Source organism: Periplaneta americana, chromosome 1 (genome assembly GCF_040183065.1).
Source record: "Periplaneta americana isolate PAMFEO1 chromosome 1, P.americana_PAMFEO1_priV1, whole genome shotgun sequence".
In the NCBI taxonomy this organism is placed as follows: Eukaryota; Metazoa; Arthropoda; class Insecta; order Blattodea; family Blattidae; genus Periplaneta; species Periplaneta americana.
The window spans coordinates 112584817-112611949 of NC_091117.1; the positions used below are offsets into that span (position 1 = coordinate 112584817).

Genomic DNA, 27133 nt, shown 5'->3' on the forward strand with positions numbered 1-27133 from the left:
TAGTCCCACTGAAATAAAATTGCAGTTGCTTAAATTCGAAAGGCAAGTTAGTAGGTATCATAGGCATACGTGAGGTAAAAACATGTTCTCCTTTTGTTTTATCAGTTAATATTGCCACTTATATTACCTTTTTTTCTCACGCCAATTCTTGTTCCATTGCATAATTTTGGCATGTCAATATTTCGCAATAGTTCCGGTACTATTGGTGATTCAAAATTAAGTAGGCTATTAAATTATGTGGTTTCAAAGAATGCACGAATTCAGTTGGATAAAATACAGCCTGCTCACTATCTACAACTGTATCAAGAAACTCATACTACGGTCCTGGACTGCGGAAAGATACTTATTGTATGAACAAATTGTCTAAATTTTTGCCTTCATGATGTATCAACAATGCTTTTGTGCTCTTTCTTCCACGGCCTCGTGAAAGTCGATGAATACAACAGACAATAATAAAGAACAATTGACTGTAGAAGATTGCATTTAATATTATACATGAATGCTTGATCGTATATAATTTTATTTTTTATTTTTTTAATTAATTTAACGTCCATTTGTCCGATTTTAATGTAGCCTATGTTCTTCTCCTGGTTATGAAGGTTAAATGTGCAAACTTTGGCAAATATCGGTCAAAGCGTGTAGATTTGTACAGAGTACATACATACATAGCCACATTGACTTTTATATATAAGATATATCAGTAAAGAATGATAACAAAATAAAATGATAACTTGAATATTATTTATACCACTAAAGAACGATAACAGAATACAAATGATAATTTGAATATTATTTATATCACTAACAAATGGTAACAAAATAAAATGATAACTTAAATGTTATTTATAATGCTAAAGAACGATAACAGAATACACATGATAACTTCAATATTATTTATATCACTAAAGAACGATAATAAAATAGAATAAAATGATAACTTGAATATTATTTATAATGCTAAAGAATGATAACAGAGTATAGCCTAAATGATAACTTGAATATTATTTATATCACTAATGAACGATAACAGAATATAAATGATAACTTGAATCTTATTTATATTGCTAAAGAACGATAACAAAATAAAATAACTTGAATATTATTTATAACGCTAAAGAACGATAACAATATATATGATAAGTTAAATATTATTTATATCGCTAAAGAACTATAACAAAATAAAATAACTTCAATATTATTTATAGTCCTAAAGAATAATAACAGAATACAAATGATAACTTGAATATTATTTATATTGCTAACAAATGATAACAACGCTAAAGAACGAGAATAGAATACAAATGACAACTTGAATATTATTTATAATGCTAATAAACGATAAAAAAATAAAATAACTTGAATATTATTTATACTGCTAGATAATGATAACAGAATATAAATGATAGCCTAACTTGAATATTATTTATAATGCTAAAGAATGATAACTAGGGCTAGGATTTTGATGAAATTGCATCTTTTTTCTAGTAAGCCAGAAACACAGCTGCTTTAGTATTTATATGTGATGTGATGATCTGAGTGTTTTAAGACATATTTGTTTGGGCATTTTTTTGCATTTTTTGCCTGTTTCAACTCATAAGAGCATCTTCTGTTTTATTCAGTCATTTTTTAGGCATTTTCATTTAATTTTGGCCATATATCCCCATTATTAATGTAAAATAATGTTTATTTCCTTCGATATTCTCTTACATATTTTGTCCATTAATACCCATTATTTTGAATAATATTTTAATCGTTTTCCTACACAAATATTGTCATTTTAACGTAGTATACCCCATGTAATAGATCAGTCCAACCATCCCTTCAATATAGACTCCTCTATACTTGCTAATTCCGGATAAGAGTGGCCTTGTGGTAGACTACATGGAAACTAAAAGTAAAGTAAATCCATGGCGCTACAGCCCATGAAGGGCGAAGACCAACCAGCTGACTGCTGACCTTACGTTCACATGCTGAATCAGAGGTGAACGATCATACATGGAAACTACATCAGGTAAAATAATTAATTAAAGTGTACTACTTAGAAAAAATTATATAAAATTTAATTTAATTACTAGTCTAAATATTAAGGGCCTGTACTACGATCGCCTGTTAAAGCTCCAGATTCGTATACTCCAGGTTAGCAATCTGGAAGTTAAATATTTTGTTCTGTACTACCAGCGGATTTTAACTGCAGGATTGTTATCCGGAAGATATAGTAACATTTTTATTACGTTGGCAATGAAGTTACTGAAAATGTAGTGAAATTTATTGCGTTGGTATACCTTTCCCCGCGTATTTCATGTTTATGTTCCGTGTTTATATGGTACTATTTATTTTGAGGTTTTATTGTAAGCATTATTGTTATTATTTATTATAATGCTGAAGCTCCAGCCAAGAAAATAACAGAGTGAAGAACAGAAACTTACACATACTGTATGAAGAAACTTTACATGGAAGCAAAAGGTAAGATTTTAAAGGTTATGTTTCTTTTCGAATAGTAATAATTCCTACAATATGATAATATTTTGGTTTTAATTAGTAGGCCTAAAGAGGACGGGTGCGGGTTCCAGCAAAAGTGCGTTTTTCTCCATAATCATTGTTTTATTCATGTGTAACTGCACAAGAAGTGTAGGTGGCAATTATTTTTGTATTGTAATTAATATTAAGTGTGCTTTCAGTTTGTTGTATAGCCTACATTATTAGTGAATAGGGCCTATTTCGGTAATTTTTTTAGAAATAATGTACTCACGGCTTCAAATCATGGGTCGAAGGCATAGTAACTCGTTTAAAAAGAAACGTTCACTGATACTGATAATAATGAATGCTGTTTTTGGCCTGGGATTTCTAACCAACATTAGTACAGCAAGGTACACTGTTCCTAGCAAATTACCAATATTTCAGTATGTTAGGCCTACGTATTTTACTGTTAGTAAATGGGCGGATATTTTGTATTAGGCCTATAATACCATTCGATCACAGATAGGGCCTAACATTATTTTTTAAAAGAACATCATGAGGTGGAGAGACGTTTCCACTAAAATGCAATATCTGTTGCTGCTACCAGTTCGACTATAATCACTCACTGTAATGCACATTCAACACCTCGTAAAATAACACAGAAACAGAAGATATTCAGTTTTTTCCAAAGTTTCTATGTACAGTATAGTCATGTTTGATATTGTACTGACAATCGTCCATTAAAAGCTCTTGCTTACCCAAGTATAGAAACTTAGATAAGGGAAAAAGAGAATTACAGTATATCTTCTAATGTTGTAGGTTGCATATGGAATTAACCTAGTTTTACTTCCTTTTTAGTAATATAGAATGAAGCATGGGAAGAATATAGTAACATCAGCACAAATACAAGGACCTGAAAACAGCTGAGAAGCAAATTTGAATTCTTGGAAAAGAACACAAAGAAAATTGCTGCTGCAGAGAGACAATGCAGGCTACAAACAATTGGAGCCCCTCCAACTGAAGCAAAACCAAATCCAAACTTAGCCAAGGTAAGTGATTTAATTCTCCTATCAATTGAGTGATTTCTCAGTGATTTTTATTAATATTCAATGCATAAGTTCACTTATATGTTAATTTATACAATTATTACATAATAAGCAGAGGAAATTGTATAACACAAGTTTGAATTCTTTTTATTTATTTATTTATTCATTCATTCACTCATTTATTTATTTACTTACTTTTGTTACAGCCGAAGTAGTAACTAAACCAAGTTCCACTGATACCAGTGCAGCTAATAACACGAATGAGGTTAGTGTGTAAGGAATTAAGAGTCAGAAGAAGAGATGATGAGCTTTAGAGATAAAAGAAAATATTAGATTCTTGAAAATTGTTATACAAATTTAATTTAATGTCGGTATTACTTTATAATTCTATTATTTCTATTATTACCATTCAGGTTCACAGTGCAATTCTTTAGTTTTTGAAGTGAAACTGGACATCCCAACAATATCTCCAGGTAATTTGATTTATACTACAAAACATTCTTTCACATTCTACGTATGATCCTTTTCCAATCTGAAATAGCTGTAACATGTAAACACATTTTCAGCCAACATGTTGAAAATAAAACTAACACACATACTATATGAAATCTGCAGCAAGCAGTAGATAAATTAGATGCAAAAAAAATTGTTAAAATATAAATTGTACATAATGATGAAATGGTCACAAGAAATGGATGTCATAAAAACTAAACATCATTGTATTATAATATTATGTGGGATTTGAGTGGGAATTTGAAATTTATAAATGTAGGCCTAAAAATAGAAAGTACACTAAACTGAAGAATTTATTTTGAGATTTCTCTGTAATGGGTTTGTAATTAGATTAGGCCACATTATGTTAAGTTGTATTTCAATTTTACCATGAGGATTCTCATTTTGAAACTTGTGAATGATTTTTTGTGTACAGAAAAACTGAAAAATATCTTTTCATAAGGTAAAACAGAAACTGACTATACTCTATTTACAATAGAACTATTAGCTTGGTTTTCTCTCTCTCTTTTTATTGCAGCTTCACTTTCTTATTGTTAAAAATGAGTTTGGATTAATAGCACGTTAGAAAATACAATACTGTTACAGCTGCTGACTTTGAAGTGTCCACACATTTATGATAAACATCATCTTTCTCCAGAATTAAATATCTTATGAATTAATTCCACTCTTAAAATATTACAGAGTCAGCTGGTGCAGCAGGTGAAGGTCTTCCACTGTACGGGTATTTACACAGTGTAATGAAAGTAAGTTTTAAGTGAAATTACTGGTTTATTCAGTGTAGGTAATGTAGGCTAAACTCAGAAAGATCTGAATATAAGCATATATCCCTCTCTTAAATATTTCAGCTGATAATGGGATAATAGCTGATCGAGTTACACCCCAAGGATGCTTAAAAAAAAAAAAGAAAGAAAGAAAAAGCAAGCCCCTGAGGAATGCATTAGCCACATTGAAAAATCTTTCTCCATCTGTGAACTGTAAGTTTAATGTTGACTTACTTTTACTTGAGATGTTAGAAATTCATGAACTTCAGTACTATTACAGTGATTTCTTTAAAAAATACATTAGTTGAAAGTTGGAATCTAACATTATAACATAGAATGATTTGAAATAAAAGTAAGTCATATCCTCATGTTTGCAAAGAGATGGGGTTTGGAATATCAAAAGTAAGATTTGGAGTTTTTACATTACTTTTTCCTCCTCTTTAATGAGTGGTCTATCTACAAAGACATCTTCAATTAGTGGCAGAAAGTAAATGCTACAATAATCACCCATTCTTTATGTTTTAACAAAAAATATGTTTAATTTTGTTGACCAGATTTGTTTGACCTGGATGACTGGGAGATTACTTCTTCTCATCCTTCTAATGGAGTGATAATCTCTTGCAGCTGTTCTTGATCCCTGTGGTCTCTGGCCTCTGCTTTATCTGCTAGTCTTCAGGATTAGGTTCGAGTCAGGTGATAATTATTAACTAATCTAAGGTTTCTGGTTTGGTTCGGGTCTGGTTCAGATCAGGCCGAGATGGGCCGGGCCTAAGAATTATGGCCCGTGCAGATCTCTAACAAATGGGGCTTATAGCTGAAGTTGGCTCTGCCACAGTTTTCCAAGTTTTGTGTATTTGCATATGTATTTGTGTTGTGTTTAATTACAGTTACTATGTACTCTAATGTATTAGCCTGTATATTATTAATTTGTAAATATGACATGTACCATAGCATATATAATGAGACAGTGGATGTAATACATGATTATGCTTATTGTGTCTCCTGAAAAATGTCGTGTTTTGTTCACACAAAATAAATAAATAAATTTTAAATTTAATTGCAGCTATAGTGCATCTCTCTTGTTTTAAGTACACATTCACAGAGTACCTGAATACAATTGAAGAGTCAGCTGGAACAACGATGTAAATTACAACATTTTCATTCGGTGTGTTTCCGTGTAATAATGTTGTATGTCATGTTACCTTGCTATACTCCTTGGCTTGCAACTATCCATCAATGCAGTACGTGAAATTTGTCCACTCAAAAGTTTGCTACCCTCATAAGAACAAAGTTGTACGCATATACACATTTTTGCAGCTCCTGAAAATTTTACCAAATATAATTTATAACGTTGTTCCAGCCGACGCTTCAATTAATGTGCCTCTTGAAAAATGTTGTTTTACCATATTTTGCTTATGTAAAATAAATTTGAATTGCAGATACAGTGCATTTTTATTGTTTTAAATAGCCTACAGTGTACCTGGTCATAATTTTTAAAATGTATTTATCAAACCTTTGTGTTTGAATCATCTTAACCTGTTAAGACATCACTGTGAGGGATCCAAGCAATAAAATATATATAAAAAGTAACGATATGAATATGTTTGCATACATGAATCACTAGGCCTAGCGTGAATGAAACAGCTCCCTTGCAAAACATAAATGCCAATTCCAAAACTTTCAGGAAATGAAGAAAAACTGTCACGTCTAAAATTTAATAAACTGTTACAGTTTGTTAAATAATAATACTGTATATAGCAAGCATATCTTAAGTCTGATTAATGAAATATGTTAGGCCTACTCCTACTGGTGAGCGATATATGCAAGGAAGGAGAAGGGAACTTGCCACCCTACCACATTATCTCCTGACAGTTGTCTCATGAGCAGACATCGGATTCTAGGGCAAATGCCTATTTTGTTTCTTTAGGAGAAAAATAAAAATAATTATTAATATTTGTGTCTCATGGAAATTGAAAGGTATTCAAAGAGTTTTATAGTGCCCTAAAATGCCCTAAAATGGTTATTAGAGCCTAATTTGTTAATATTCGCCTAAAAATGCCTAACTCACTGTAAAGTTTCGCATTTTACTCTTACTTTTTATAATTTATACATGCATGCACTGCGAAATTTAAGGCATTTAAAAAGTGGAAAGTTTGCTTCACACCGGCCATGAAACCATTGATAAAGGAAACAAAATGTTTTAAATCTCACGACACTCGCAATAGATTTCACCGAATTTAACATGTTTGGAGGCATAAATGCCGACAAAGAACCAACCTTAGTTTTGAAGCAGGCAACAATCACAACATGTGCTGCTACCGATTCAGAGATATTCTATATTATAAAAATGACTGTTTTCGGTCTGAAACCGATTAGCTGTACTGCCCTTCAGAGTGTCATAAAATCACAATTTTTGGAGAAAGAGTGTTTTTGAAATATTTATGAAAAGTCGTAAAACTGCGAATTAATAGGGTAAACCATTACAAAATATTTAAAAGAAAGGCCCTCCTAGTGTTAACACTACCAGGAAATGCAACAATAAGTGGAACTTTGTATTTTTGTCCAATTGAATCTCAATAACAACGGTTCATTTGAATGCTCGTTAACAGTTGCTCTTTCCCTCACCTTATTTGTGTTGAGAAGTTTTGAGCGGTAGGACGTTTTCCTGTGAAGTTTAACGCGATAATGCCGAAAAATATAAGTGCAAAATCTACATTGATCCGGCAATGGCTAACAGAATATTCAGAATTCACTTATGATGGAAAAATAATATTCTGCAAGATTTGTAGTAAACAGGTATGTAACAATAGTTGAAATATATAAATTCTATTAATTTTAATGAGTAGGCCTATAATATTTATACATTGACTGAGCTATCCTGAGGTATAATTCTTTTTAAGACCACTACACTTTAACCTTTTGAATTCTCCAGTCAAACGTATGTACTCATAATATTCAGTTCTTCCTTACAACTTTGATAACAATTGCCGGGATGATATTCTTATATTCTAATTGCTTAGCTGGCAGCTTTTCACGCTACTAATTTAGCTTCTTCTGCATGAAAGCGTGTGTGAAAGCAGTGAAAGATTGTCTGAATGACTCACGAGTGAAAAACGATATTGCCTACATAACATCAAACTTTTCTTTCATACCTGCAAGCACTGAACAATTAGAAAGTGAAAAACAATCTCTTTGTAGCCAAATAGCAATAGTAAAGGAAGCTCAAGTGAACATACATTCTGCTTTGGGCGAAACTGGGAAAAAAAGTTAAAAATAAGTGGGACAACGTATTAAATAAGAATGTAGGATTTTCATTGTTGGAAAAAGTATCAAGAGTGATATCGGGGGAAAGTGTAAATGTTCCAGTAAGTATTGATGTTTCTATTGTACCTAATTTAAAATTTGCGCCTCTCACATCAGTTTCGGTTGAAAGAAGTTTTTCTGCTTTCAAAATGATTCTCAGTGACAAAAGGCAAAGGTTAACTGTGGAGAATTTAGAAAAAATTCTGGTGGTGTACTGTGCAGATAATTATAATAAAGTCTGAGCATGGAACTGAATTTCAATAACTTAAAATGAGTAATCTTGATATCAATAATCATTATTTCATTAGTTTCAATATATTAAATTTGTGCAGCTCTGTTTATAAATATAATATAGTATTCTTTTTTAATGTTTAAACATACTTTTTTGTGCGTATTTTAGTGTATAACTAAAAATCTCAGTGAAAGAAATAAGTATGATACCTTGATGTGCATAAAATGCCTATTTTCATTAAAATAGAGCCTAATTTTACAAATTTTGAGCTTATTTTAGGCGCCTAAAACTGCAATTTTTAGTGCCTAAAAATCCGATGCCTACTCATGAGTGATGCCTTATTGGTATTTCAATCTATCTTCGGAGAGTTGACTAAACAACTAGCAGACACAAAATGAAACAGTTCTAGGAAAACTTTAATCAAGACCTATAATATATACATAAAACCTGTATTAAAATACTATTCAGAAGTATTCGTAACAGCATCAAAAAGAGACAGAATCCCTTGGGGGGGGGGGGGGGAATAAGCCTTGCACTTAATTACTGGAGCAAATAAAACTACTCCCAATGAAGCATTAAAAGTCATCACTTCAATTAAACCAAGCAGCAAATGCAGCACTAGCTCGATTGACAACAGTTCCTGCTGTAACTTCGTGGACCCCACAAAAATCTCCTACTGTTGTCAATGTTCTCCCAGTGGCATAGAATCTCAATACCAGTAGTAGTTGGTCCATTGGAGGTAAGGCATTATTTCTGGAAAAATGTATAAACAATGAGATTTGGTTACAACTTTACCGGTAAATCTTTACAATAGCGTTACCAAAAGAAGGCAAGGACTCCCTACAGGATAGCCTGGAAGAGAGAGGTTTGGATGTAGTTTTGACATTTTTTTTTAGACAATTGTAAATATATGCAAATCATACTAACCTGTCACTAACTCGATCTTACGAAAACTTGTCTTTTCCCTTTAATTAGTAAGAAAACACAGTAATGAAATGAATGTGTTGCCCTTCCCTGCCGACTACCGTTCTATCTCGATAGAACGATCCCGCCTACCCGTACCTCTCCACCGCACTCCACTTTCACAGCAACTTTCCACCTTTATTTGGGAAATTGGTGTCGGCACTCAATTTTTCTTTCGTTTATGGTACATATGACTTGACTAGAACCGAAATATGTGAATACATTTGTATCTTAATGTGGTAACGCAATTGTGAAGAAATGGTAGTGTACCATATAAAGGATTTTGATATATTATATACTGTTATTATTTTTTATATAAAAGTATTTTGAAACTGTTATTATTGTAGGTTGCCCTATATTATTATATCAATCACCTTCATACCTTGTAAGGGCAACAGAACACCTGTATGAAGCAACATTCTAACCTCACTTCTACTGTATTACAGGTTACTGTACTTCAAAGTAATTATTATAGTGCTATTATATACAAAATATTGATGTAATACCTACCGAAATAGTGTAGCTTATTATTAACCTCGTACTTACGAGCTGTGTCTTGTTTCAGTTGATAATTGATTTCATGTAGTAGGTTTCGTTATTCGAAACTGTCTAAAAAATTTCTCGTCATCCCATTCTTCAAAATTATTTGGACGGGGCCTAATTCGTTTTGCTGTTCTGATATAACGAAGCATCTGCTCCAGAACTTATCATCAGAATCAGTATCAAAATTAAATTGATCCTTCAAATCACCAGCTGTTCAACGTGCAGCCATCTTGATTTCAACACCGAGTTCCAACCTCCGGATAACGCCAATCTGCTACTCTGCCTCCCGGATTGCTAATCTGGAAGTTTAGCCTCCAGATTGCACATAACCAAAAGTCGTAGTACGCAATTACAACCCAACTTCCGGATAAATATGCCATCTGCCGGATAAGTTTAAACTAGAACTTTATCCGAGAGTCGTAGTACAGGCCCTAAGTAGTACAAAATCTCTTTTCCTATTAAGCCAATTATGTAAGATCAATTTTTAGGGCATTTTTGAAAAATTTTTAGGTCATAAATGTTTTGTTTTTAGGACATTTTTTCATGATTTATAGGTCATCAAAATCCTAGCCGTAATGATAACAGAGTATAAATGATAAGTTGAATATTATTTATATTGCTAAAGTACGATAACAAAATAAAATTATAACTTGAATATTACTTATAATGCTAAAGAACGATAACAAAATATAAATAATAACTTGAATATTATTTATATCACTAAAACGATAACAGAATATAAGTGATAATTTGAATAGTATTTATATTGCTAAAGAAAGATAACAAAATGAAATAACTTGAACAAGGATCGAACTCACAACCTTCGAATCATTAAGCGAACACACTACTGCTGCTCTATGAGATGCAGATGTGAGTGACTCCTGCTTAAACATCTTAGTTCCAAAACTGCTTCTAAAAGCGCATGCACCATGTAACATCACCATGCTGGGTAACTTTTGGTGCTGGACTCCGGACTCATTTCACCGGCATTATCACCTTCATATCATTCAGATGCTAAATAACATAAGATGTTGATACAACGTTGTAAAATAACCTACTTAAATAAAAATAAAAAACATCACCGTTATCCTAAGTGGAATTAGAAAATATTCGCTGTTTACGAGTGCAGCCACTTTTTTTTTTTTTTTTTTAAGCTGTACCAATGTGCTGTAAGGCTCTCATTCTCAATGAGTGGTAGCTTTGTCTTTGCCGTCAAGCTTATTTCGGCCCACACCATCACAGAACCACCCTCCAATGTGAGATGTAAACAAAATGCTACGTATTGCAAAATCAAGAGATTGCTTCGACCCTGGTTTTTCTCGACCAAATTTTAAATCTCCTCTTCCCCGTCAACAATTCCGTCAGTCATCGACACTGATTGCAAAATGTTGGAATCACACTGCCCTTGTCACGGACCAGCTGGCAGACAGCTATGATCACCATATTGAAAATTCCATGAAAATGGGGATTCAAAACAATCTGACTCAAGGTCTACACACCTAAAAAGTGGGATCGGATAATATTCAAATTTGCATGAAAACGCATATCTTATTCAAAACGATCTTAGTATGCTAAGAATGTGATCGATTGTCATTTGTTTGATGTGTCAGCTGTTTTACAAACAGCAAATTCAATTACGTATGTTGAAAAGGCATGTTGTAACATATAATATTTTGTGTTTTCCTAAAAGCCATTATTACCATTCTTCATTAACAGCCACAATATTAAGTTTTCACGTGCCTTATTGAGAAAACTCAACAATGTTTATAGTTAAGGCCTACAGAGTGACCAATATATTAACATGTCGATGACAACACTTTCGAAATTTCAGCTTTTGTATTTGTTAACCTCAGTATTCAGATTGTTTTCAATATGTATCGAAAATTGCATGAAAATAGGGATCGGGGACCTCGTATTCAATACGGAAACTGCATTCAAATCGATCTGAATACTCCATGAAAATGTAGTACTTTTAACTAGCACTTCCATGACATTGACTTTATTATTTACACTAGCATTTTCAGAAACACTGCCTTTACTATTTACAATATTTTAAGTAGCATTTTCACAAAAAATGATTTTACTATTTACAATATTTTGACATGTACATTTGATATCTTCAACTAACACTTTCAAAATCATTGAGTTTACTATCTACAATCCCACCGGACACCTTTCTGCATACATGTGTAGAACAGCACTGGGACAAGACAACCTTGGCTACCAATTATCCCCTACTCATATTGAACGAGAACAGCTAATCAGGGTTGCCATATCTAATTTTGTTAGTCAGGCAACAAATTTGCAATACTTTTTTAATTTACATGGAAACCGTCCAAAGGACGCTATTGCTATTGAGAGAATTCAAGATCCTATGCATAGTAATTATCCACGATGGCGATGTTAAAGTTTTAGGAAAAACCATTTTGTTTTTCGAAAACTATAAACTTCCCACTGATTCGTTATTAGACTTTTTTTTTGTTATACTCAATATGAACAATTTGCTCTGCAATGCTGCAAGGCTATTTCACTTCCACTCTGTATACACAGTGGGCCACCCCCAAAAAAATTAAATGGTTATATTCCAGTAGCTAATAATTTCACTTGAAAGTTTATTTTACAGACAAATTTCACAGTCTTTGCAGACTGGGAAAGTACTGTAATATTTAATTTTTTACCAAATATTAAACATTATTTTTTTATTTTTTGTAAGGCAATGTAAAATCGATTGTTTATGCCGAACTAAACATTACGGTCTTATGAGTTCAGCAGGCCAAGCCGTTTGTTGTGCTATAATCATTTGTTTTCTTCCATTTTGAGTTCTCATTTTGTGAATAATGGATCGCTTAATGAATGAAGACAAGATTTTCATTAAAGATTTGCAAAAATATGATAATTTATCTGCCCGTCAAATTGTAAGGAACTACTCTCAGTGAGAATAGTCTGTTTCAAGTGCACAATGATTGATTAACAAGATACGGACATGACATTCCTCATGAGAGATTATTGCGAGAAAGATTGCATTTCTCTGGTTCTCTGATGGTTTCTGCTGGAGTTTGGAGTTTGAAATGAAAACTTAATCCTATGGACTATTTTGTATGGAGTCAACTACAAAAAGCAATTTACTATAAAACAAGAATTCGTAATATTAAACATTTAAGACAACGCCTTCTTGAATGTTGAGACTGGCTTGATCAAAAACATATCCAATGCTATTGGACAATGGAGAAGATGCCTACAAATGGTTGTGTGGGCAAATGACGGTCACATAGAGCATCATTTTTCATTTTGGTTATTTGAAAGATCATTAATTATTATTAATTTTACCAACATTCAGTTTCTGTATTTTGAAGTAATAAATTGTCTTCAAAAACCACATTTTTCGTATCATTGTGTATTGACCTCCGTAAGCTTTTAATTGAGCATAAAAAACACAATAAAAAGTCCTGCTCATCTTTAAAGTCTACTCTTTCCAACAGTGTATTCATTATAAATTAATGTTATGTACTTCCGGAAATAGAGTAATTATAATTTTATGCTTTTTTTTTTTTTTTTGCCCATTGTGTGTATATGTCTGTCCAACATCTGAAGTCTGATTAGTGTAAAATGTTACTGGTCAGCAATGTATGCAATGGAGGGGGAAAAGGACTGGTCATCCTACCCCATTACCTCCTAGCTTAATTGCCTTATGAGTGATGCCTTATTGGTGTCACTTATGAGGTTCAAACCTGTCTCTGACAGTTGACTAAACAACATGTTCAACAACTAAATAAATGAGATAGTCAAGATTATCACACTCTTTTGTACGTTGTAGGTATTATAAATGAGAAACGTCTGCTAAAACTCACAAAGAACATTGCAATATTTTTGTTAATGCAATTTGGTACAAAGCATTACCTTAAGTTGCTGCTCCACAGCATCATAATGGGCTGCGAATTTGTTCTCAATATTTGATATTTTTAGATCTTCTTCAATCTTCTTTTTTCGTAATTCTATCTCTTGCTGAGCCTTTTCTCTCTTCTTCATCAAATGCATTGCACGACCAGCCTCACTGGCCGCGCCCTTGTAGTGTGCCATTTTGTAGTGCAATTAACTAATATCTGAAAATTTGACAAATAACTTATTAAGGAACTGTGTCTTAAAATAATTAATAAAGAGACAAAATTTAAATAAACCCCTTACTTTATTAATAGAATGTAGGTCTTTTATAACACACACATTAGATAGAAAGTAATAACATGAATATTCAAATCTACTATGCTGAAATGGCTTAGGTTTCGACAATAGTCTGAGGCCCTTCTGCTAGCATGAAATACAATGACTGTGTAGAGACTTAACTGACAATGCAACATTGTCTTTTGTTACAAAATTGAATAAATATGACAGCATTTATAAGTTGAACCCGTGGGGGACCTTGTAACCCCTATCGGGCGCGTCCCCTTGGTGGCGGATGGGGGATCCCACTAAATATGGTGGGGTGGTCCGAATAACTACGGTAATAAGGACCCGTGGACCAACAAGGAGCCCTGTTTCTGGGGGCTTAAATACTGGAACACCCTATCTCCAGGGGACATAAATATGGAGGTCCCATGCCCGGGGTTAATGGGTGAAGACCTCAACGGCGACATTCACAGCGGCGGAAGAGGCAGCCCTTCATATGGGGATGATACATATGATAGACGTGACTGTTAGTCTATGAGCTGGCAATCCCAGCAACAGTCTTACTCTGCTTCACGCTGATAACGTGTCCAGAGGACAGTTAATTCTACTCAGTCTCTTCAAGGAAACAGAAATGGCCGGATAAACATTATGACGAACCAAGCTCAGAAAAAGGACAAAAGACATGGAATATCGGAAGAATTGAAATTAGGTGTTTGGAATGTAAGAGGTATATGTCACAAAGAAGAAGAATTACAGAAAGAACTTAAACAAGCAGATATTGATATAGCAATAATCCCAGAAACAAAAAAGAAATTAAAGGGATCTGTAGAGTTGGAAGATTATATAATGTTATATAGTGGAGTCCCACAAAATAAGAGAGCGTCGGCAGGAATAGCAATACTATTGAAGAAAAAATGGAAAACAAAAATACAGAACTATGAATTTATTAATGAACGCTTAATGAAACTGAGATATAAAACACCTAGAGGACCAATGACAATAATAGGATGCTATGCTCCAGAGGAAGGGAGATTGGAAGATACAAACGAATTTTACGATCAGCTACAAACTATATTGGATAAAACAAATAAAAATGACTATATAATTATAGCAGGAGACTTAAACGCCAGAATAGGAAATATACCAATTGGAAAAATTATAGGAACAAATGGAGAACCCACAATCAATATCAATGGAAATATCTTAAGAAATTTTGCATTATATAACACACTGAAAATCACAAATACATTCTTCCGCCATAAAGATATACATAAATATACTTGGAGTGCTAGAGGTAGCCGTACAATCATAGATTACGTGATCGTAAATGAAAAAGTATCAAAACTGGTAGAAGACACACGAGTGTACAGAGGATATGATGTGGGTACAGATCATTTTCTATTAATATCAAGAATATCAATACCATCTAGATGGAAACAAATTAAAAGAAACATAAATGAACCAAAACAAACTTTTAAAGTTCATCTCCTACAAGAAGAAAGTATACTACAACTGTATCAGAAGCGACTTAATCAATATATAGATGAAAGACCAATAAGTAATAATATAAATTCAGAATGGGAAGAAATTAAACGTATAACTATAAAGGCTGCATCAGAAGTATTGGGTAAGAGGACAAAAAAATATAAAAATAGAGGACTCAAAGTTTGGAATGAAGAAATTGCGAACATAATAAATGAAAAGAAAAAAGCATATTTACAGTTCCTAAGTAATCAAACAACAGAGAACCGAACAGAATATAAGAGGTTAAATGCTGCAGTGAAACGCGAAGTGAGGAAAATAAAGCGACAAAGTTGGGATAAATATGTGAATGACTTACAACACGACCTACACGGACGACAAGAGAAAGTATATAAAGTTCTAAAACAGTTGAATGAGAATGAGAAAGATAGACTACAGCATAATCCAATTAAGAATGAAGAATGGAACAAATATTATAAGAAATTATGGACTGATCCAGAAGGAGATAAATTAGTAATAACAAATGTTAATGAAAATGTAGATTTAATAAGTATGGATGAACTAAGAGAAACTTTAGAAAACTTCAAAAACAAAAGAAGTCCAGGAACTGACGGTTTGAATATGGAACTATTTAAATATGCGTCGATTAAATTCCAAACGAGGCTTTTGAACATTATTAATATGTGTTGGAAAAATGGACATTTACCAGAAGAATGGAATATTGCATTGATATGCCCGATTTTTAAAAAGGGAGATCGAACTAAATGTGATAATTATAGAGGAATCAATCTTTTGAACTCAGGTTATAAGATTTATGCAAAAATTATAACACAAAGAATTGCTCCAATCTCAGAAACTATACTGCATGATTCACAAAATGGATTTAGAAAAGGACGTTCCTGCAATGACTGTATCTTCACGATAACACAACTTATGGAGAAACGACGAGAATATAACCTACCAACTCTAATAGCTTTTATAGATTATGTAAAAGCTTTTGATAAAGTTAAAAGAAATTTGCTATGGGAAATAATGATTAAAAACGGTTTTCCTCAACATCTTATAAGAGTAATACAAAGTATGTATACAAATACAAAGTTTAAATTGGAGAAATCCATAGAAGAGGATAATTTAATAGAGATTAATTTAGGAGTACGACAGGGGTGTCCATTATCGCCTACCCTATTTAATATATATATATTAATGACGCAGTTGTACGATGGCAGACTATGCTTAAAACACATTTTAAAATAAAAGGGAGAAACATTGATACACTGTTGTTTGCTGACGACCAGATCTTAATTGCAGATTCGGAAGATAATTTACAAAGAGCCATACATGAATTAAATAATATTACAAGTGAATATAATCTTCAAATCTCATATGAAAAAACGAAAATAATGGCTCTTAAAGGAAGAGATCTGTTAAGAGCAAAAATTTGCATAAATAATAAACCCATCCAACAACAAAGTGATTTTAATTATCTTGGTTACATTGTGTCATATACCGGCAATAGAGATGTGCAAAATAAATTAAACAAATTCCAAACACTATGTGGTACAATAAAAAGAACTTTTAAAAATTGTAATAGGGCAACACTGTTAAAACTTTACAAAGTAATGGCGATCCCAACCTTGCTTTATGGGTGTGAAAGTTGGGTCTTGACTATCTCACAACAGAAGAAAATAGAGGCTGCTGAGATGAAATTTTTGAGACAGGTGGCAGGTTATAGACTCATAGACAAAAAGAGAAATGAAGATATTAGAAAAGAATTGGAAATTCAGAGTCTAAATGAAACAATCATTGAATACAGACAAAGATGGCAAGATCATATATAAAGAATGGATGAAGATCGTATACCACAAATAATAAATAAATATAAACCTGTAGGTAGAAGAAATGTCGGCAGGCCACGGATGAGATGGTCGGATCAGTTTTCTTGAAGACGGAACGAGCCACAAGGCTTATGCCGTGATGAAGATGATGATGATGATTATAAGTTGAAATGTAGTTTCACGTTCCTCACAGTCTGTTATTATATGGATTGATGCAATTAACATGATAATTCCAGACATTTTCACTGTTACATATCAACTTCACATGTATTGTTTCAAATATAATTTCAGTTGGTCATACATTTATCATATATATACTATATAAACAGGGTGATTCACGAGGATTTATCGTCACTTACGGAGCTTATTTCTGAAGACATTCTGAGCAAAAAATGTCATATAAACATGTGTTCTAATCTCAATATTTTCAGAGTTATACTAATTTGAAGTTGTAGTAAAATACCTTTTTCTTTAGTTTTAAGAGTAAAACAATATTACAAATCACAATATTACATCAAAAACGCTAACCACACCCACAGAGACATCAACACAGACATGGAAATACTACACATCCAACCAAAAAGCCAGAAACTAAACAAATTAGAATAATATGAAATATACAGACACACAAAAACACACCCCAACGAAATTCTCAACACACAACTCAACTTACAACTCAACTTCAAAACACACACACTCTTCGACTCTACACTATACCACAGGAACACACCCTCACCGGAAACAGAACAAGTGACGCCAAGACCAACAACGACCAGTTCTGAAGATGACCCATAAATAGGTCGAAACGTGTAAATGAGGTACGTTGAAATTTAACACAGGAAAGTTTTACCATACATATTTCGAAGTGATACAGTGTTAAAAGTTGTGTAATCAAGATGTAAAGTCAAGGCATTTGCATGTTGCAATATCAAATGTTACATCTCATACAGTCCAGTTTAGATTCATTAGATTTTCCACTTTTTCCTTGTTTTTAATAAATTCTTAACTTTATTACAATAATTTAATATCATATCTGTTATTGTTCTCATGGAAGTGACAGGGATCGAAGCGTGTTTCCGTGAATCTTAAAACACTCATACAACGCACTACATGCAAAGGCTCGAGAGAAACTAACGAACAGGAAACAGGGAATCTGTTACAGAAAGCAGAAGCAATATCCACCCCTTATCATCATCATCTGCTCCCTCCCTCTACACAGTACACATCATGATTTGAAGTATACTGCGTTGCCAGTTTGGAAGTGTCTGTTCAGTCATCTATGCAAACATTTATAACATCTGAACGTTCTTAAAATTCAGTATTACAGATTGTAATTTTTTCAAATTTTTCATGATTTCTACAAAGCTTGAAAGGCTTTGCGCCTTGGTGAAAATTTAATCTAGAGCTCTAATTTTTTTTTGTGCATAATTGTTAGATATAATGACAACTTTTCTGCACATGTTTTTTAAATTCGAAATTTAATTTTTTCGATACACCCTAGTGTACACACGACAACCGAGATTGCGATTAGGTCGATAATCTCTAGTAGAGACTGTAGTCTATCACTGGTATTAATGTTTAGAATTTATGAAGAGGGCATAATTTATTTTGTGAGGAAATAGCCTATACATTTGCTTGTTGATGGTTGATCTTGCTCCATAGCTAACGAAAGGAATATTGAAAAGGTCGATGTGTTGAATGCACGGTAGTACTTGTAGGACCTCCCTCTCTGCGAGATATATATATATAATGGCCATCAACACTGCAATGTAGTAAAAAGTCGTCTACTAGCAGAGTCAATGTGAATTTCATTCAATTTCTTATCCTTCATTTCAAACATGGTACACCGTAAAACTGCATGTGAATAAAAAAAGAGTATTTTTGCCTGGACCAAAAGTATAACAACATTACATGTGAATTTGGACGAGTATTTACCCTGGACCAAAGTATACAGGAGGTAGAGGACTGTAAGAAAGTTAAGGTGGTTTAGATGAGGGATAGATAAGTGCAGAAATGCATTTCCCTCTATTAACCATTCTACCGTACCACTAAATTTGCAGTGAAGGTAAAAGTAGCATAACCCAAATTAGTTCTACTTATATTGTTTTATTTGCTCAGGCTAGAGTTTTAGATGGTTTCATTATTTGTTTACCATATACCGAAAGTAGACATTCTCTTATTTGCATTTTAACATTCTGCGTCACTTACTCTAATAATAGCAAACAAGAGTCAGTGGTTCCATATGAGGATGAAATTGATGGGGAAGTTGTTCCAATAATAATTTTTACTGTAAACATATCAATTTTCAATCACTGTATCAATGCAAGGTTATCTAGGGTTGGTGAAATTGATTATAGATAGTATTTTGGCAAAATGAAAAAGAGGATTCACCATGAATTACCTAGTATTCGCCTTACAGGTGGGAAACCCTTTGGAGAAAAAGAAACCAGAGACAATCTTTGCAAAGTGGTAAATAATTATGGCCACTCTGACTGTGTGTTATTGGTCCAGGGAAAATAATTTGAGGAAAAGACTTAATATCTGCTGCTTCTCTGTTATTTTACAAGGTGTCGAATGCACATTACTAGTGAGTGTAGGGGAAATGGTAACAGCAACAGATATTGAGTTTCAGCAGTAAGCTCTTAACTAATCATTTACGATAACACTCGCAGAGATCATAATTATTTACCTAACCAGATATTCTGCTCAAGCGAGATTCGAACCTTTCATGGCTGAGCACAGTCTCGAATCAGAATACCAGCTCCTTACCTCTGAGTTATGCCAGTTGCTGTAAGCATACTAATTTCCTAAGGCTTAGCAGGTTTGTTTATAACTTAAATGTACATTGCACACAAATGCAGATACCTACTATCATAATCCTCTATAAGAAATGAACCAAACGACGCACAATGCTTTCTTTAATTACTGCCTTCTGCAAGGTCTATACACTGGTAAACACGTTATATTGGTGGATAAATTTCAGACAGAACCTTGACAAATTGCCTCTCTTTTCAGCATCCCGTGATCACGTAAAAATTTTAGATCTCAGATGGCTCTCCTCCCAACCCTAAAACCTCCCTTTTCCCAATCACTCGAATAATTCTTGTGGTGGAGGAATGGGCAGCGATGGTTCACTTCGTCTAGAGAATTACCAATCATTTCATTTGTGTGTTCTATGCATTTGAAGTATGTATTGTGCAAGTTAAAACTGATGTCCTAATCTGTTTCCAAAATGATTTCCTTTTCAATGTAAGTTATTCAACTGCTCAGCGAACGATGATGATGATAATGATGATGATGATGCTGCTGCTATTGGCTGGCTCTGAAAGAACGGAACAGCAGTATTATTATTATTATTATTATTATTATTATTACACTACTGTTTGTGAAAAGTGTAACATCCAGAAAGAATGGCCCGAACGACTCCATACTCGGGAGATGTGTAGAACAGTGTACCACCAATAACTTATTACGTTTCCTGAGAGATGGTGTACACATAGGCCCAACAGTGACGTCTCTTGTGTCACCACCAAGGTCAGTGCTATCCCTGGCTCATTCAGTGAAGACCTTCCAAACAAAATGGAAATGTGAAAGATAGTGCAGGTATGCATCGTCGACGTGGAAGGGTGCAATATCAGCACGTGAGTGAGTTCGAATGGGACAGAATGGTTGGTCTCCGGGAAGCAGATTTGTCATACCTTGACATTTCGGTTCGTACAGGGCATGCTGCTATGATAGTGATGCGTGTGTGGAACCAGTGGATAGAAGAGCATCGTATGCAGAGACGAGCGGGTACTGGACCACATAATACCACCACAGCATGGGATGACCGCCATCTTGTCCGCATGACTGTGACGGACTGTACAGCTTCATCCACAGTGTTGAGCTGAAATACTGCAACAGGTGTGGACCTGTCTGCATCAACGGTTCATCACCATCTTTTGAAAGCTGAACTAGTGGCTCACATGCCATTGGGTTGGCTTCCATTGTCCAGAAACCACCAATGCCTCAGACTGCAATGGGCATGTGAACGTCATCACTGGCATGCTGAGTGACAAAATGCAGTGTTTTCGGACAAGTCCTGCTTCAACTTGTCTTACGATGATGGCCACATATGTGTTAGACGATTGTGCAAACCTTCTTTGAAGAATGATAGGTACCACTGCTTCCCTGGCCTGCATATTCTCCAGACATGTCACCCATCGAACATGTCTGAGATATGGTTGGTCAGCAACTTGTTCGTCATGATCCTCCAGCACCCACTCTTGATGCTTTGTGGACTCGCATACAACTGCGAGAAGGGAGATTCCCCAGGAACATCTCCAGGCCCTCTTCGATTCCATGCCACAACGCTTAGAGGCTCTGACTGCAGTGCATGGAGGCTTCACACCATACTGAAATCTCATGGTCACAGGTCAGGTACTAGAGTTTTGTAATTCTAATCATTTGTGTATTGTCATGTACAGCTGTCAAAAGAAAAAGTGGCCGCTCTCCTGAAACAAAGTTCCCTTCGGGTATCTTCGCTACAATTCGGAGACAGGCGATGTTACATGTTGTTGGACCACGTTGCCTGATATCTACAGTTATAACTGAAGTATTCTGTGTGTTATCGATAGCATAATGGTAGCGTTCAGGCCTCTTATTCATGAGGTCCTGCGTTCGACTACAACCACGTGCTTTTTATGTTCTTTTTTGTTATGTTTTTGAGAGAGACAAACTATACATAATGGCTCCTTTCTCTTTTACGATTATTTTAGTAATTAACATCAGGTTCATTAATATATTATGCCATGACTTTATCATTATGATATTGTGGCTGCAAATGGAAAGAAAAAAGATTTTATTCTCAATAAAAATATCTTTCGTGGCATAAACAAAACAAATTTACTGGCATCGGCCTTAAAACATTCAAACAATTAAGTGTTCAAAAAACAAAACAAAAAGCCACAATTCAATATTTAGTCTATCTTCCTCTATCATCTTGCAGTCGAGTGGGCATGGAATTGACTAGTCTTTGCAAATAGCGACTGTTTTTAGACACGATATTTCAGGCATTCTGAACATACATACATAAGTGTTCTGTCCATGGGCAGGTCTTTCATTGCAAACCCAGCAATCTCCAATCTTTCCTATTTTCTGCCTACCTCTTAGTCTCCACATATGATCCACATATCCTAATGTCGTCTATTATTCTTTTCAACCAGAGACCCAACCAATTACTTTTTATCTTTCTAATCAGTTTCAGCATCATTCTTTCTTCACTCACTTTTTCAAACACAATTTTATTTCTTATTCTATCTGTCCACTTCACACGCACCGTTCTACTCCACATCCACATTTCAAATGCTTCAATTCGTTTCTCTTCATTTCGTCGTAATGTCCATGTTCCTTCCCCATACAATGCAACACTCCACACAAAGCACTTCACTAGTCTCTTCCTTAGTTCTTTTTCCAGAGGTCCGCAGAAGATCCTTCTTCTTCTATTAAAAGCTTCCTTCGTTCATGTTTGCAGTTTTTCTTGGGAAGGATAGGCCTAAATGCGGTAACATCCCGTTGCTTTCCACACACCACTATCTCTTTCGCATCTCATTAAATTCCAGGAGGCCCAAGCGTGGAGATGAGGAGAGTGGATTTGACTAATTGGGCCCTCCGGACTTCACCGAAAGTCACGGCAAGGGTTAAATATTAATTCTATCAGGATGTTTGACCCTATCAGAGATCGGGAAATTTCAATTAGCCTTTGCCCCCCGCATCCTGGACTAGCTTCTACGAATCATCAGAAAATCTTAGAGTGTGATTGGGCCAATTTTTCGAAAATGTTTCCACACTTTTGCCCTCGTAGCTCAGCGGACGAACATCGGAATTTAGATGTCAACGTCTCAGGTTCAATTCCTCGTTACTCCTTTTCATTTTATTGTTGTTCAAGATAGTATAATGTAATAATACAAAAAGAAAAACTAATAGCAGTATTATGCAACTGGATTTTTCCAAACCTAACATTAAATTTATGTTATTTATATCGCTAAAGAACGATTACAATATAAATAACTTGAATATTATTTATACAGTATCACTAAAGAACGATAACACAATATAAATGATAAATATCGGTTTGTTTAATTAATATAAGATATTATATAATACGTATTTAATTATCTAAATAAAATAACCTATTTTACAAAGAAAGATGTTTATTTGTGTTATAATAATTACTTACATAAAATACAGATTATTTATATTGCGAAAGAACAATAACAATATAAATAACGTGAATATTATTTTATAATGCTAATGAAGGAAAACAATATAAATAACTTGAATATTATTTATATCGCTAAAGAACGATAACAATATAAAAAACGTGAATATTATTCATATCGGAATTTCACAGATTTATTACAGATGTATTTAAGAAATTGTACAAGAATAATAATTAGTAACAGTGTCCTATTTATTCTTCTTGGAGCCAAATTTGTAACTTTTAAAAGTGTGGTTACTATGTTGAAGTGTATGTGTTACAACGGATGCTTGATTTGTTATGTATGTGAGTCAGTTATGGGATGCTTGATGTCGTCGCAATGTCGTAATTATAGTTTGATTGTGTTTGTGTGACTATTGTGTATTAATTTATGATGTATGGTACGGAAAGCTGCATATTTGTGTTATAGAAGTGTTACGTATGTGTGTTGTTAATGTTTTTGTATGTTTCAAATTGATAACTGATATTTGTTTTGCAATCGCAATGCCTAATTTACGGATTGTTTATGTTTTGTTTACATCGCGTAAGCTAATTTAATTTTCTTTTCCATTTCTCTTTATGCTTACCTTTTTTGTGTATAAAACTATAGCCCTAACATACATATGTAAAATAGGGCTAACCCCCATTAGAGATACTGTAGCTACAATAGTAATAATTATTATTCATATCATTATAAAACGATAACAGAATACAAATGATGACTTGAATTTTATTCATATCTCTAAAGAACGATAACAAAATATAAATAACGTGATATCCATCAAGAACGATAACTGGATATAAATGATAATTTGAATATCATTTACATCGCTAAAGAACGATTAAAAAATAAAATGAAAACTTGAAGAAGGCCCAAACCCAGAACCTTTGAATCATTAAACAAGCACTTTACCGCTGGTCTGCGAGGAGCAGATATGGAACACTTTCATAGTTCCGGAACTGCTTGTACAAGCACATGCATCGTGTAACATCGCTGTGACCCGAAGTGGACTTTGAAAACATTCGCTGTTCACGAGTGCGGCCACTTTTTTTTTTTTGACAGCTGTACCTAATGTGTGGTATCAATTTCATTTCAGTCACATGTATCCTGCTTGGTGTTGCAATTTCCACAAACATTAATGTATTAGGCCTACTGATAATAATTAGCAAGGGACTGTCAGTCTTTTGCAAGGTATGTGATAAGGTTATAGGAGGATAATATTAAAATGGATTTGAAGGAAGTGGAAAATGATGAAGGGACTGAATTAATCTTGCACAGGATAGGGACTGATGGTGGGCTTATGTGAGGGCGGCAATAAACCTGCTGGTTCCTTAAAAGCCGTAAGTAATGTGACAAGGTTAGTAGATTAGTTGAGGGGATATCTAAGTGACATGAGGCCGAGAAATATGTGAAAAGAGTTCTATGATTTAAGATCCTCGACCTCATCTCACTTAGGTAGATAACCTCTCAACTAACCCAATAATCTACCTCTCCGGTGGCTGAATGGTCAGAACTTCAGACTGTCATGCAGGTGGCCCAGGTTCGATTCCCGGTCAGGTCTCTATTTGAGAACCTACATCAACAACTCAACAAAATACATCCCAAATTAAAGTATACAATAGAAACAGAACATAACCAAGCTATAAACTTCTTAGACATCACCATAACCAAAACAAATAACAGACACGAATTCAAAATATACAGGAAACCCACCACAACACACATACACAATTCATCAAACAATCCCATACAACATAAACATGCAGCTTTCCGCACAATGACACACAGATTAATTAACATGCCAATGAATAATGACAACTACACTGAAGAACTAAACACAATAAAATATATAGCACAAGACAATGGATATAACCCTAACATGATAGACACACTAATAAAAAAGGCAAAACAAAAATAGAACAAACCAACACAAACACCACGTGAGAATAAATACATAATATTAACATATAACAATACCAATACTTACAAAATTGCAACTTCATTCAGAAAACTAAAACACAAATAGCATACAAAACAAATAACACAACACAGAAATATCTAAATAATCATACCAAACATTCAAATACATATAATTCAACTGGCGTTTACAAACTAAAATGCAATAGTTGCCCACAATTTTACATAGGACAGACAGGAAGATCCTTTCAAACAAGATGTAATGAACATATTAAAGATAATAACCAAACCCTACATCACATCAAATTACACAGAACATATTATCAACAATAATAATGATTACAATAATATAGAAACAGATACGGAAATTCTACACATCACACCAAAAAGTTCACAGTTAAACATCTTAGAACATACGAAATATATAAACATACAATAACATACCCACAACGTATACTTCATACACAATTACAGTCCAATACCCACACACTGTTCGATATCATGATAAGGTGCATACACACTAAGCGAACGAACAACGAACGAACGACAAACGATTGCGTTCGTTGATTGAAATCGGTACGTGTGTACGTCGCAACAAAGGCAAACCGATCGTTTGGTTTGCCTTCAGAAGTGATCCGTCGCTTGTCGGTACATCAAAGGAAGTTGGTATTCGTTGTGGACGGTATTTGCCACTAGCTTGTAGTTCGTAACCATAGACAAATAACAGATAGATATGCAGCTCAATGCTAAAACCGTTGCTTACGAGATTATACAAGCTGGCGCATAGAGCTTGAAAAACGAGTCTGAAGTGGTTCCCTCGTAATGCCAATTCCGCCGCTCGGAGCGCTGTTCTGCCCTATATATTCATAGCAGAACACTTAAAAGACATTGACATTTGGGACATTTAAAGGACTCACCATTGCTTATTAAATGCTTCGTACAATATTTTATGGACAATAGACGTAATTTGCAAACTTCTACTCCTCAATTATATTACAATAAAAGGCTGTCATTCTTGATATTAAAACATATTACATATAAACAGAGGGACTGTCTGCTCTGTACTTCAGTTCATACACCAAACATTTCCGGAAATAAATTAACTTGACATCTTACATATACGCACTATAGTCTACCCTTTTCACCTAATATTATTAATATTATTAAATAAGATATTGTAACTAAGGTACTGCATTATCTTTAATTTCCTTGAATTCATAATTACGCATTTGCAAGAAGGCCTAACTTTTCCCTCTCTTTAAAAAAAAAATACGGACGTCACAATAACTGAGAAGTATAATTATTGCGCGATTTTTTCTTGCAGTGGTGAAAACATTTCTATAGGCCTACTGATTAATCTATTGAGCATAGTAATAGTAAACGCTGTAGTATTTTAGTGCGTGTACGCCTACTTAGCTCTTGCAAAACGAAATTTTCACTTTCACTTTCAACGGAACACTCACTTATATTCAGTTCTTGTTTCTTGCAGTAAATTATCCATTTGTGATCATCTTTCCAATATAACCTCCCATTGATACGACCACTTAAAATCATGAGCTAGAATTTATTATTTTAAAAACATTTCCACGTACATACTGTTATAATTGTTATGAACCACAATACAAAAGATAACACTGTGAAATTGGATTAATTTACCAAGATCAACATCAATACCGGTAGT

General features: G+C 34.0%; 1 protein-coding gene and 2 long non-coding RNA genes across 17 annotated transcripts in view; 1 reads left to right on the forward strand and 2 right to left on the reverse strand.

The window, feature by feature from the left end:
• The window catches only part of LOC138699781 (protein FAM50 homolog), a 245250-nt gene extending 219049 nt beyond the window's left edge, over positions 1-26201 (reverse strand). For 4 of the 12 annotated variants that reach the window (XM_069826018.1, XM_069825992.1, XM_069825976.1 and 1 more), the window contains exons 1-2: positions 25897-26200; positions 13716-13918 (exon numbers count right to left, since the gene is read on the reverse strand). In XM_069826018.1, coding sequence (XP_069682119.1) covers positions 13716-13895 — 180 coding nt within the window. In that variant the 5' untranslated portion in view covers positions 13896-13918; positions 25897-26200. Of the gene's footprint in view, positions 1-13715; positions 13919-17345; positions 17491-20994; positions 21397-21456; positions 21691-25011; positions 25852-25896 lie in introns of those variants that run through there. The other 8 variants (XM_069825967.1, XM_069825932.1, XM_069825950.1 and 5 more) reach the window with 8 other exon arrangements.
• LOC138699843 (uncharacterized) lies at positions 2090-6205 on the forward strand. 4 transcript variants are annotated; one of them, XR_011332090.1, is made up of 6 exons: positions 2090-3506; positions 3710-3768; positions 3917-3976; positions 4698-4759; positions 4862-4990; positions 5332-6205. It is a non-coding gene; the product is annotated as an uncharacterized lncRNA (long non-coding RNA). The 4 variants fall into 4 exon arrangements; XR_011332092.1 differs by having other exon boundaries at positions 2092-2628; positions 3316-3506; positions 4862-6205; XR_011332089.1 differs by having other exon boundaries at positions 2096-2463; positions 3316-3506; positions 4862-6205.
• LOC138699837 (uncharacterized) lies at positions 8708-10284 on the reverse strand. The gene is made up of 2 exons (XR_011332086.1): positions 9822-10284; positions 8708-9065 (listed from the first exon to the last, which is right to left on the reverse strand). It is a non-coding gene; the product is annotated as an uncharacterized lncRNA (long non-coding RNA).
• Positions 26202-27133: the final 932 nt, after the last annotated feature.